At 43.0% G+C, this 13,478-nt stretch overlaps 1 protein-coding gene across 4 annotated transcripts in view; it reads right to left on the bottom strand.

Annotated features, from left to right (window-relative positions):
• Nucleotides 1-379: 379 nt before the first annotated feature.
• Nucleotides 380-13,478, bottom strand: part of LOC145342936 (paladin-like) — a 144,402-nt gene continuing 131,303 nt past the window's right edge. For 3 of the 4 annotated variants that reach the window (XM_080188568.1, XM_080188569.1, XM_080188572.1), the window contains 2 exons: nucleotides 3,836-4,004; nucleotides 380-1,621 (listed from right to left, as the gene is read on the bottom strand). In XM_080188568.1, coding sequence (XP_080044694.1) covers nucleotides 3,855-4,004 — 150 coding nt within the window. In that variant the 3' untranslated portion in view covers nucleotides 380-1,621; nucleotides 3,836-3,854. Of the gene's footprint in view, nucleotides 1,622-3,639; nucleotides 4,005-13,478 lie in introns of those variants that run through there. The other variant, XM_080188571.1, reaches the window with a different exon arrangement.

Below are 13,478 nucleotides of genomic sequence, written 5' to 3'. Positions count from 1 at the left end.
TCCAACCAGTGGAAAGCTTTTTCCATTCCTATTTATTTAAATTTTGCCACGGCTCCCTGATGCCTCCCTCTGTCAACTGCTGCCTTGATATCAAGAGCATTACTCTCACCTCATCTTTTGAATTCAGCTCCTGTTTCCATCTTTGTACCAAGGCTGTAATAATGTCTAGAGCTGAATAGCCCTATTACTATCACATGTTTTTTCCACTTCCCCCACTTGAATCAATTTCTGCATCATGCTATGGTGAGATTGCCCACCCATCCTAAAGTCCACCTTCTCATTCACACTAGTAGCAAAAGACCTGCTCCTGTAAGTTATCATTTCCCATTCTAATTTGATTGCACCCCCCAATCTATAACAGAAACATGAGGCATATACATGAGGTACAATGTTATGAACCATTTTAATGAACCATAAATGCTTTCTGAAATCAGTGACACAATTAGAGATAGATCACATCCTATGAAAAAAAAAGCAAAAATATATAGGAAATAGAGCACACAAGATCCGCAAACAGCAAGAGTTATTAACCAGATCATTTTTTTGAGTGATGTTGCTTGAGGGATACATGAAGGGGATTTCTAACTAGCTAATGAGATTTACAAGCAGAATGCAGTCTTTCAGAGGACAAGGAATCAGTAAAGAGTTAATTGATTATTGGGCAAGCTAACACAGCTTGCAAATTTGTGGATGCAGTAATTGAGTCAAACAAATAATTATGATTTTAAAATATATCTGCTGATATTTTAACTATTTCAAATGCATTATTCAGTCTGGTCAAGCTAAGTTACTGAAAGGCATGGCGATTGAAGTCAATAGTTTAAAACCAAAGGTCTGGAAACGGGTCAGTCAGGAAGTTTTATCAAGTGGCATTCTTAGACGGAACACATTGTGAATAAACGTATTCATTGCCCAGACACACAATAGATATGAACCCAAGTTCAGGAATACATGTCTATTCAACTTGGTAGTGAACCGGTAGGAACATCCATTTTGACTTTGCGATAGCGTCTGCCGTTACCTGGTGACAGGGATGTAGTTAGTGCCAAGAGGGGAGGGCTATGTCTGGAATCAATTGGACGAATAAGATATCACCATGCTATTAAATATTTTTATGATTGGCAGAGGTATTTGACGAAGATTTGTATTGATGTATAACTGTTAAATGGAAATTGATTCTAAGTTAATGGAAGGCGGAATTATTGATTATGAAAAAGCATAACTGATGTGTACTTGACTCCATAACTCAATTCTTCCGGAGAGGTTCTGTAGCTCTGTCTTTAGAGCTGTATTACTCTTCATGAGACTCCGGTCAGCTATACATTTGTATTGTCTTGTGTTTTCATGTTTCATGTTAAATAAATTTGTTACATCTTTTGCACAGAGATATTTGCCTTGCGAGTTTTGAATTGTCTTAGGACACAATTGGCCACGTCTTGAAATTTCCCCAGAACAGCCGGAGCATCAGAAGAATTCTCTGACCTTCTTCGAATGGAATCTTTTATGTCCTGGGCACTTCTCTGTCAACTTGGCTGCCTAATGAGTGTAGAGTCCACAGGTACCAGGAATGCTTCACACTTAGCTTGACTAATCATGCCAAGACTCAAGAGATAGGGTGAACCTAATAAAGGAAGGAGTAGGAAGCATTCCTTGCATACTTTTTGATGTAGTGATACAATTGAGTTGAAAATATTGCACAACGCATTCAGACATCATTTAAAACTAATTTTGACCTCTGCCAATTTTAATATTTTCCACTACTAAACCACCTGACTCGCTAAACACATTTCAAGTCTTTTAACAGGTTAACTAGACAAGTCTTCTGTACACAATAAATTTTAAGTACTTAGGCTTAGCCCCCATGTAAAGCATTTTTTACATTGAAAAGTTCAGCATACATTAACTTAGGTCACTGTAAACCCAACAAGCTTTCATTCCTCCTAGTGTTGCTTACTGGTCAATCATCCACATTCTTTAGAGAGAAAATATGATGCACACAAAACAGCAATTTGCAAAAGGTAAAATTACAAAAGGGAAAATGTAACTGCTACAACTAGTTAAGATTATCTGACTGAAATGCTATTTGTGAAACAATAAATGCAAATTAGGAAAAAAGAATTGCAATTTTATCCCAACACCTTGCAATTCTTTGTTATTGCCTTTTTCTGATAGCTTTTGCTTCCCCTTCTCTTCTTCCTGCCTTCTTTACCTTCTCCTTCCTTCCCTCTGTTACCCATCACTATTGCTCCCTTCCTTGATCCTTCCATATTTTTTCCTTCCTCTTTCACTCTTTCTCCTTTTTTTCTGTCATCCTCCTTCCCTCTCCACCTATCCAAATTTCCTTCTATATATCACCCTTTATTTCTCTCTGTCTCCTCCGCCTCTTTTGTGGTTGTTTTCAGTCAATAGTATAAGTGTGCTATGTATCTTTATCTTTGAATATTCTGAAGTCTCCAAATGCTGTTTTAAAATAAGTCCACCATTTTAGCAAAGGTGCTACATATTTATTTTAAATGGGTGTTGCCTTCACTATAATAGTGAAGTAATTCTATACATATTGAGGGTAATGTCAATATCAATCAGCCTCATTTCAGAGCATTTAATTGGATGCGATGAATATAGCTGGCATAGTATATCATGATGGATGTAAATGAAAGTTAAAAACACTGGGAAGAGTTTAGTACCTCTGTGTTTATGTGAGAAAGTATTATACCATGCCTTAGGGTGCCAAGGTGGCACAGTGGTTAGCACTACTGCCTCACAGCGCCAGGGATCTGGGTTTGATTCCTGGCTTTGGTCACTGTGTGGGGTTTGCACATTCTCCCCGTGTCTGGATGAGTTTCACCCGGGTGCTCTGGTTTCCTCCCACAGTTTAAAGATGTGTGGGTTAGCCATTGGCCATGCTAAAATGCCCCTAGGTGTCAGGGGGACTAGCTAGGGTAAATGCATGGGAGTATGGGGATAGGGCCTGGGTCAAATTGTGGTCAGTGAAGACGCAATGGGCTGAATAGTCCCCTTCTGCACAGTAGGGATTCTTTGTTTCTATGATAACTGTATAATACGTCAAAATGTACTTAGTCATATTAAATTGAATTAAAGTATCTGCTCAATCTCATTAGAATGTGCTGAAACTTTAAATGAACATAATCGCCATGAACAATTGTGGCCCAATGAAAGACTGAATCCATACTACATATCTCTTCTTGGAGACTTAAAGAATATATTTCAACTCATTTCAATATCATTCATGTGTGTCAGGGACATGTTTAGTAACCTGCAACTGGGAAGCTTTTGGATTTTTAATGTGACTTTGTTAATGCATTGAAAGAAACAAAATATGGAGTGGGTCTCAGTGAGGACCAAGCGAAGAAAGACTGTTACTCAAGGAGCAGAAAAGTTACTTTCTTTCCTGCTATGCCTGAACATCTGTCAATGTTGAGAAACTCCTTCCTGAGTATGGTCAGTTGGAGGATACTTGCATTTAAGAGGTAGACACGGTCAGTCCTATGGACCGAGATTCAGTTGAATAGAGGGTTTGATGGACAGACATAAAAGATCAAGGATACCTGGATGTATTGTACATCCGCGCAGAATTCACTTACACCCAAATACCCATGACTTTTTAAGCTACGTAATTGATTGACATCCGGATTATGGGTGCATCTAGGAATGTGTACAGAAAACCAATTATTAACCTTCTCGCTTAAGTAATCTGAATTAACAACCCCTCCTACTCCTGCCACACTATTTGACTTTAATTCAATAGTTCCCTGTAATGAAAGTGGGCAGCTGAAAGATATTGCAATTTGGAAAGACAATAAAAATTGATTGTTACTTTGTTCAATTCCAAATTATTAAATCATATCCCCGAAGGTCGGGACCTTGTAACCTTGCTGCTGTTGCCATCTGTAGCGCATCCTGCACATTGGTGTAGATTCTGGGTCCTCAAACTCAGAGAATCCCAGCCTGTCCAAGATTTCAAAGACACCTGCTGGAGCCGCCACCTGTAATGAATAAATATCGGAATTATGAGACATAGAATTATGAGTGGAGAAGTGTCCCAGTTGGAATGGAGTTTGGGTCTGTGCAACTTCTTCTATCCCAGCTTTCTGTGCATGGGTTCTTTTAACTGAGGCTGCAAGCCTGTAGCTAAGCTCTATCGTCATCAAGAGGGAGCCTCCCAGGACCAGGCAGAAGAATCTCAGCGATGTGACAGCTTGGCCCTTAAAAGGGACAAAAGCACCCCAAAGCTTACCAGAACTGTCCCAATGAAGGCCTCAGCTCAGATGGGGGCATGTTTAGAGTCGACCACAGGGAAAGGGAATCCACAGACAAGGTCATGAGAAACCTCCAGAATATCACCACCACTTTCTGGGGAAACATTATCAGCTTCATAGAACATAGAACATAGAACACTACAGCACAAACAGGCCCTTCGGCCCACAAGTTGCGCCGATCACATCATCACCTACCAACCTAAAGACCTATCTATAACCCTCAATCTCATTAAACCCCATATACTCATCCAGAAGTCTTTTAAAAGACCCCAGCGAGTTCGCTTCCACCACCACTGACGGCAGCCGATTCCATTCACTCACCACCCTCTGAGTGAAAAACTTACCCCTAACATCACTTCTGAACCTCCCTCCCCGCACCTTAAATCTGTGTCCTCTCGTGGCGACCATTTCAAACCGGGGAAATAGCCTCTGAGAGTCCACCCTATCTATTCCTCTCAACATTTTGTAAACTTCTATCAGGTCGCCTCTCAACCTTCGTCTCTCCAGGGAAAAGAGTCCCAGCTCCCTCAACCTAACTTCATAAGGCATGCCTCCCAGTCCAGGCAACATCCTTGTAAATCTCCTCTGCACCCTTTCAATAGCTTCTACATCCTTCCTATAGTGAGGCGACCAGAACTGCGCACAATACTCCAAATGAGGCCTGACAAGGGTCTTATAAAGTTCCAGCATTACCTCCCGACTCCTAAACTCAATCCCTCGATTAATGAAGGCCAGTACACCATACGCCTTCTTGACCACCTCCTCCACCTGCGAGGCCGATTTAAGAGTCCTGTGGACCCGGACCCCAAGATCCTTCTGCTCCTCAACACTACTCAGACTTCTGCCCTTGATAGTGTACTCGTTCATCCCGTTGGTTCTGCCAAAATGGACGACTACACATTTATCCGCGTTGAAGTCCATCTGCCACTTCTCCGCCCAGTCCTGCATCCTATCTATGTCCTGCTGCAGCTTTTGCCATCCTTCCAGATCATCCACAACACCACCGACCTTCGTGTCATCAGCGAACTTACTTACCCATCCCTCCACTTCCTCATCCAGGTCATTTATGAAAATGACAAACAACAAGGGTCCCAGAACAGATCCTTGAGGCACTCCGCTGGTGACTGACCTCCATTCAGAAAAAGCCCCATCCACAACCACTCTCTGCCTTCTGCAGGCAAGCCAGTTCTGGATCCACAAGGCCAAAGGCCCTTGGATCCCATGCCCTCTCACCTTCTCAAGAAGTCTTGCATGGGGGACCTTATCAAACGCCTTGCTGAAGTCCATGTACACTACGTCCACGGCACTTCCTTCGTCAATGTGTTCAGTCACATTATCGAAGAACTCAACTAGGCTTGTAAGGCACGACCTGCCCTTGACAAATCCATGCTGACTATTCCTGATCATGTCAAACCTCTCCAAATGTTCGTAAATCTTGTCCCTCAGAAGCCTCTCCATCAGCTTACCAACCACTGAGGTCAGACTCACCGGTCGGTAATTTCCCGGGCTATCTCTGTTCCCTTTCTTAAAAATAGGAACTACATCCGCAATCCTCCAATCCTCTGGAACCTCTCCCGTCTCCATTGACGACGCAAAGATCATCGCCAGGGGCTCTGCAATCTCTTCCCTCGCCTCCCACAGTATCCTGGGGTACATCCCATCTGGTCCCGGCGACTTATCTACCTTGATAGAATTCAAAAGTTCCAACACATCCTCCTCCTTAATATTCACGTACTCAATCCTTTCCATCTGCTGCAAATCCATAACAAAATCTCCCAGATCGGCTTCCACCGTGAATACTGAGGCGAAGTACTCGTTAAGCACCTCCGCCATTTCTTCTGGTTCCACACAAACCTTTCCCCCCTCACCTTTTATAGGTCCTATCCCTTCTCTTCTCATCCTTTTACCTTTCACATATTTATAGAAGGCCTTGGGATTCTCCTTAATCTTACCCGCCAAGGTCTTCTCATGACCCCTTCTGGCTCTCCTAATTTCCCTTTTAAGTTCCCTCCTACAGTCCTTATACTCCTCAAGATCTTTAACATCTCCTAATTCCCTGAACCTCTTGTACACCTTCCTTTTCTTCCTGACTAGGTTCAACACATCCTTTGTGCACCACGGTTCCCTCGACCCACCAAAACCCCCTCGTCTCATCGGAACGTTGTCATTCAGAGCTCCAGACACACATTCCTTGAATATCTGCCACCTTCCTTCGGTACTTTTCCCTAAGAACGCCTCCTTCCAGTTTATTTGTCCAAGTAACTTCCTGACTTCTTCGTATCTCCCCTTACCCCAGACAAACACCTTCCTAGCCTGCCTGATCCTATCTCGTTCCAACGCAATTGTGAAGGAGATAGAATTATGGTCACCATATCCAAGATGCTCTCCTACCGAAAGATCCATCACCTGCCCTGTTTCATTTGCCAGTACCAGGTCAAGTACAGCCTCTCCCCTTGTAGGCTTGTCCACATACTGCGTCAGGAAACCTTCCTGAACACACCTAACAAACTCCTCCCCATCCAAACTCCTTACCCTAGGGAATTTCCAGTCGATGTTTGGGAAATTGAAGTCTCCCATCACGACAACTCTGTTATTAAAACATCTCTCCTGATGAATTTCCTGGAATAATGATGAAATTAGTATGTTGGGGGTGACAGCAGAGGCCAGGAGACATCAGCGGAAGCCACTTAACGGGCTCCCCACTGGGCGCCACGGACTTCATGTGTTTCCCAGATGAAGATTTTTTGCATAACCAGCTTTGCGCTGATTTCCATATTTAAATTCCTGTTTACATCCAATTAGTGAGCTTGAGACTGAAGTTTCCAGACCCCCTAGTGTTGCTTCGCTCTCTCCCCCTCCCCCAATAGGGAAGTGATGGCCTAACTTGCTGGAGAGAACAGAGGCAATGGAGGCCACCCCAGAAGGTTGGGGGCAAGGAAGGGGGGTGCTACTGGGCAGTGCCATCCTGACCCCCGACACTGCCCAAGGGGCAGATTGGTACTGCCCACAGGACAGGTTAGCACTACCCACTAGACCTCGGGCAGGGCCTATTGGGTGAGCAGGGCCTACGGGGAGCGATCAGTGGGGGGTCCTGCTGCTTCTCTGCAGTAGGATCGGTGGCAGAAGAAAGGAAGCGGGTAACTGGTGCTGGCCATCTGGGTGCATTGGGAGGGGGGTTGGGACTGCTGGGGGAAGGATACATAAGGACTGGTGGAGGGGGTGGTGTGGTGGGGGGTGTGCATCAGGGAAATTGGGGCTGGAGGGATGGGGGGGTGGTGAAAGACATCGGAGCTAGCCTGGTTTGGTCAAGGAGTGACCATGTGGAGATGCCGGCGTTGGACTGGGGTAAACACAGTAAGAAGTCTCACAACACCAGCTTAAAGTCACACAAGCTTTCGGAAACACTGTTCCTTCGTCAGGTGAGTGGGTGTCAGGTGACTCACCTGACGAAGGAACAGCATTCAGAAAGCTTGTGGGTTTACTATCAGATAAACTTGTTGGACATTAACCTGGTGCTGTGAGACTTCTTACTTGGTCCAGGAGGCCAGTGGTGGGGGGTGGAGGAGTTGCCGGGGCAGCGATGTTTTCACAAGACTTGGCACTTAGAATCTTTTTAGGAGAATCACCCCCGTTGTTTATTTTCCACATACAAGTACTTTAATTTTTACAATAGATAAATGTTATGACAGAAGTTCATGTCTCCGGGATACTGGTTAGTCTTCCCCGTGAACGTGTTGTTCTGATGTCATGCAGGAGGAGTTCACATATCAACAAAATGTGAAGTAGGTGCAGCTCTTTGCAAACAGAATTAAATTTACACAGTACATTCCCCTTCAAAAAATAATGAGCTCCAATCTGTGATGATATTTTGAGAATGTTCATCTGCAAACATCCCTGACATTTGGTAAATATCAGCTGACAAATTTAGAGACACGCAAAATGGTGACAAGTTTTCTCAGTCACAGCTAGTAATAAAAAATCTGGAAAAATATTAATTATTAAAAGACAAAGAGTGAAATTAAATTTATTTCCATGTGTGCGGCATGGACACGAATCCTCCATCATTTATAATGAGGTTTCAAGCTGGCCTTCACAGTTTGCATAATGAGAGACTGATATTTAATACCAAAGAGGCCCTGAATGTATGAATTGAACTCCCGGTGCTTGGTGTTTCCGGGAGGACTGCTGCTTTGTATAAGTGTCCTTTGTCATAGATTAAAGTATATTGAGAAGTGCAACTACACGGCAACTGAAATGGTTGTCTAAACCAGGGAAAAATTAGACAGTGAAATATGTTTCTTTACTCTAGCAATGAAAACTCTCCCAGTCTCTCTTTCATTGATTGCCAGGGCAAATTTTCCCAAGTGCAGACTGTCTGAAATCAGGCTTGATCATAAATAAGCAGTGTTTAACAAATTTGTTTTCTGCCAAGAAATTAATCACGCCAGATTTCTTCAAGATTGAGAATATCCAGTTTTGGTGACCGCTATAACATCTTGATTATCATCCAAAGAGCATCTCCTTCTTCACGTCAGTGCTCCCATGCCTCACCTTCAAGTCAGAAGGCTGAGAATTGAGTTGCCAGAAACCTGGGCACTCACAATCTAAACTGGCACTTTGGTGCAGTTCTGGGAGCGTGCTGAGCTGTCTGAAATGCTGCCTTTCAGTTAAGGCATTGCCTACGTCTCAGGTAGACAGAACAAGATTCAAATTTGAATAACACCATTTCAAAGCATTGCAAAGGAGTATTCCCTCACTCTGCATAATGTTTATCTCTCAATTAGTGCACCAAAATAATTGGTCAGTTCCTTTACCTCATGGCTGTTGGTGGGATCTTGCCGTGTGCAATTTGCCTGCTGAGAAAAGTGACCACATGTCAAATGAAATGATTTTGGAAGATGTTATGGATATAAAAGGTTGCCTTGGTAACAGGTTTTGCAGGCTTTTGAATTTTGACAGCTGATCAGTTGAAAGAAGATACTCAGCAATCAGGAACCTATCAAATTTGAATTTGCTGCTGTTGGCAAAATCAGACCAATCCTGGTGTAAGAAAGTTGATTAGATCATCATATTTATAAAGAGGAACTGAACTGCCTACAGTTCAGTTAGTTCAATTGAACAGCCATCTCTAAACACCTAGAGAGGGCAAGAATGGCTCCCTGCTGGCTAAGAATATCTCTTTAGTGAATTCTCCATCTATCTAATGAAAGGTACCAAAATCGGAAAGAGCTTACAGATAGTGGAGTCGACAGAAGAACACCAAAGGTTTTTCCACTGCTAAGACAGCTGGTTGTATATTTTTTGAGAGTGACTAAATTTTTCTCTTTTTTGGGGTAGTGAATGAACCTTGTACTTATTTGAACAGCGTCCCAGAAGTATCTTACAAAATGTTACTTTCTTAGTTAAAGTTCCTGGTTGGTTAAATAAATAACTTGTTAATTGTCCACTTAAAGCGAGTGTCATGTACTTCTGTTAATGAATCTCTAAATGTTAATGAAGAACAGTTCCCACACTCTACCAAACACTTTTAACAGATTACGAAGCAAGGTTTTCATCTTTTGGGGAATTTGGCAAGGCTTCTCAAAAGGGGATCAACCTCTGCATTTTAACACTACACTTGAGAAAAAGAGTCAGGATGTCATGTTGGAGCTTTATAAACTTTGGTTAGGCTGCACTTTAGAGTATTGCCTTCAGTTCTGGTCGCGACATTACAGGAAGAATGTGGAGGCTTTGGAGAGGGTGCAGAAGAAGTTTACCAGGATGCTGCATGGATTAGAACATAGAACATAGAACATAGAACACTACAGCACAAACAGGCCCTTCGGCCCACAAGTTGCGCCGACCACATCACCTACCAACCTACAGACCTATCTATAACCCTCAATCTCATTAAACCCCATATACTCATCCAGAAGTCTTTTAAAAGACCCCAGCGAGTTCGCCTCCACCACCACTGACGGCAGCCGATTCCATTCACTCACCACCCTCTGAGTGAAAAACTTACCCCTAACATCACTTCTGAACCTCCCTCCCCGCACCTTAAATCTGTGTCCTCTCGTAGCGACCATTTCAAACCATTAGAGAGTGTGAACTATAAGAAGATGCTGGACAAACTAGGGTTGTTTTCTCTGGAGCAGTGGTGGCTGAGCGGAAGTCTATAATATCATAATGAGAGGAATAGATAGGGTTGACAATCAGAATCTTTTTCCCAGAATTGAAGTGTCAAATACTAGGGGGCATGCGCTTAAGGTGAGAGGGGGAAAGTTCAAAGGAGATGTGAGGAGCAAGTTTTTTACAGAGTGGTAAGTGTCTGGAACGCACTGCCAGGGGTCGTGATGCAGGCAGATACGACAGGAGTGTTTAACGGGCTTTTAGATAAGCACATGAATATGCAAGAAATAGAGGGATATGAACCAAGGATTGGCAGATGGGATTAGTTTAATTGGGCGTTATGTTCAGCATTATATCATGGGCCGATGGGCCTGTTCCTGTGCTATACCATGCTCTCTGTTCTATGTTATATTTGTGAGAATTTGCCTCTCAAAAATTGGTGTCTTCAGCCATCAGCAAAAGTGTACCTTGTTGAAGCTACCCCATCCCCACAGATTTGATTTGCTGCATGTCTTATCATCTATCATCACAGCTGGAAGCGTGCCGTTTATAACAGGGAAAAAGATAGCAATGGGAGAACATGAAACCTTGTGCTGCAGACCAGTGTGTTGAGTTGCTATCACCATGCCACCCTGGACCATTTTCCTGGAAACTAAATCGTTGCCCGAAAGCTAATCATGTGCAAGTGGAGGGTAAACAATTAATGATACTTAATGGCTATGATCAGGATCAACTAGAAGTTTCCATTTGACCTACTGACTGATGGAGGGTGCAGGAAAGAAGCCTCTGAGCTGCAGACTGAGAAGCCAGTGTTCCTGGAAGTTTTGAGGCCCTCCCCACCTGCCAGGCATCAGCCAAATCTATAAGCATCCACATGGAGGGGCTCATCTTCTCGATGGTGGCACAGCTGCTGAATCCATTTTTTATTTAAAAGTTTTAAATTGATTCACCCTCTCGTCTCTGAACTGCAGGCTTTATCTCCTTCAACTTGAGGTGCCTCCTAATACTCCTCTAGCTTTGACCGCCCACCAGCTGTCCCAGCTCGGAAGGCGAGCGTGCCCTCTGGTCACTATTTGGCCAATTCAGAAGAGATGCCCAAGTGAGTTCCCAACATAGTATGACTCTGATGTCAGGAATCCAACCCAAAAGGCAAGATCTGCCACAAAATCAGAAAACATTGGTATTACAAAAAATACAATCTCCTGGAACTTCCACTCCAAATTCAAAACTCTCTCCCATGGCTAAAGGTAATGGTCTCCTAACTCATCAGCTCTTGGGACTTCAGAGCTTTTCACTCAACACACAATAACTATAAACTCTGAGTTTTGTACAGTGAAGGCTGCCACATTAGTCGTTAGCACTGCTGCCTCACAGTGCCTGGGACCCGAATTTGATTCCTGACTTGGGTCACTGTCTGTGCAAAGTCTGCACATTTTCCGAGTCTGCATGGGTTTCCCCTGGGTGCTTTGGTTTCCTCCCATAGTCCAAAAGACGTGCTGGTCAGATGCATTGGCCATGCTAAATACTCCCTCAATGTACCCGAACAAGCGCCAGAGTGTGGTGATTAGGGGATTTTCACTGTAACTTCATTGCAATGTTAATGTAAGCCTACTTGTGACACAAGTAAATAAACTTAAAAAAATCTTATTCTTTCAAAATATACTTGTGACTTTGAAGGATCTCTTGAGTTTGGGTTGGTGTTCTTATATTTAGAAAGCATGAAACAAGTTTCAACTGAACCATCATAGCTTCAAATACTGAAGGGCTTGAACTATTCTACACAAAGTCTTTTAAGTAACAGAGGGTCCAGTAGAAACCAATTCCACACACATCACATTCCACAATGGGGCTCTGTCACTCCAAGAAATTCAATCAGAATGTATTCATCGGATTTGAGAAAACTTATCGTGATAGTAATGTGTAGTTTATTGAAAATTCAACATTAGTTCATTCCACATCACCTCTACATACAAACTTACAGCCAATCTGAAGTATTTCTGAAGTGCACTCTGTTGTTTATTAGGCAACTGTGGAAACCAATATGTACACAGCGGGACCCATAGACAGCAATGAAAGAAGGAAATAAACTTGCACTTATATTGCGTTTTTCATATCCTCAGGCAACCCCAAAGCACTTCACCACTGATGAATACTTTGTGATGTGTATTTACCCTTGCTTTGTAGATAATCAGAGTAGCTGAATTGTGCACAGCAAGCCTTCGGGTCAGATAACTAATTAGTTAATCTGTTTTGGAGATGCAGGTGGAAGGATATATATTGACCAGAACATCAGGAGAACTCTCCACTTCTTCAAATGATGCCCTGAAATCTTTTACATCCACCCAAGATGGCAGCTGAAGCCACAATTTAACATCTCATTCAAAATATAGCACCTCCAACAATTCAGATCTCTATGAAAATTACACTGAAATAATTCAGTTGTTAAATTCCTGGATTAGATGAAGTTTATTGAGGGTGGAAGATGGAAGGCTGTTCACGGAGCATTAAAGTAGTCATGCCTGGAGTTAGCAAAGCATTGAGTGTTTCAATGGGTTGAAGCAGGTTTGGGGATAGATTGCATAATGGAAGTAGAAGTCGGTGGTCTTTGTGATGAAGAGGGTATGAACTCAGAACTCAGGTTAGGATCCAATAGAACCCTGTGGGATTGTGAATGATCGGGCTTAGTCCCAGACAATTGCCAGAGAGGGAGATGGAATCCATAAGGGAATGAAGTAGCTGAAATAAAATGGCTTTGGTTTTCTCAATGTTTACCCAGATGAAAATTGAGGTTTATTTAGGACTTAATGTAAGACAAGCAACACAACACAGAAAGTAATGGAGGGCTCGACTGAGATGGCAGTGAGGCAAAGCTGGATGTCATTAGCACCCATGTGGATCCTGATGTTGTGTTGTCAGATAATGCTGCAGAGGGGTAACAGATAGGAATATAGGAACAGAAGTAGACCATTCAGCCTCTTGAGCTTATTTTGCCTTTAGCTATATGTGGTGACTTCAGCCAGGCTAATGAGGTTGGCTTGCTAGAGTATGAACTACCTGATGAGTCTTCCCAGAAAGAAGCCCCAAAAAGAA

The sequence above is a fragment of the Carcharhinus amblyrhynchos genome, chromosome 5 (genome assembly GCF_965287045.1).
Source record: "Carcharhinus amblyrhynchos chromosome 5, sCarAmb.v2.hapA, whole genome shotgun sequence".
NCBI classification, from domain to species: Eukaryota; Metazoa; Chordata; class Chondrichthyes; order Carcharhiniformes; family Carcharhinidae; genus Carcharhinus; species Carcharhinus amblyrhynchos.
Note: the sequence above shows the minus strand (reverse complement) of the source record. Positions and strands in the feature narration are given on the sequence as shown.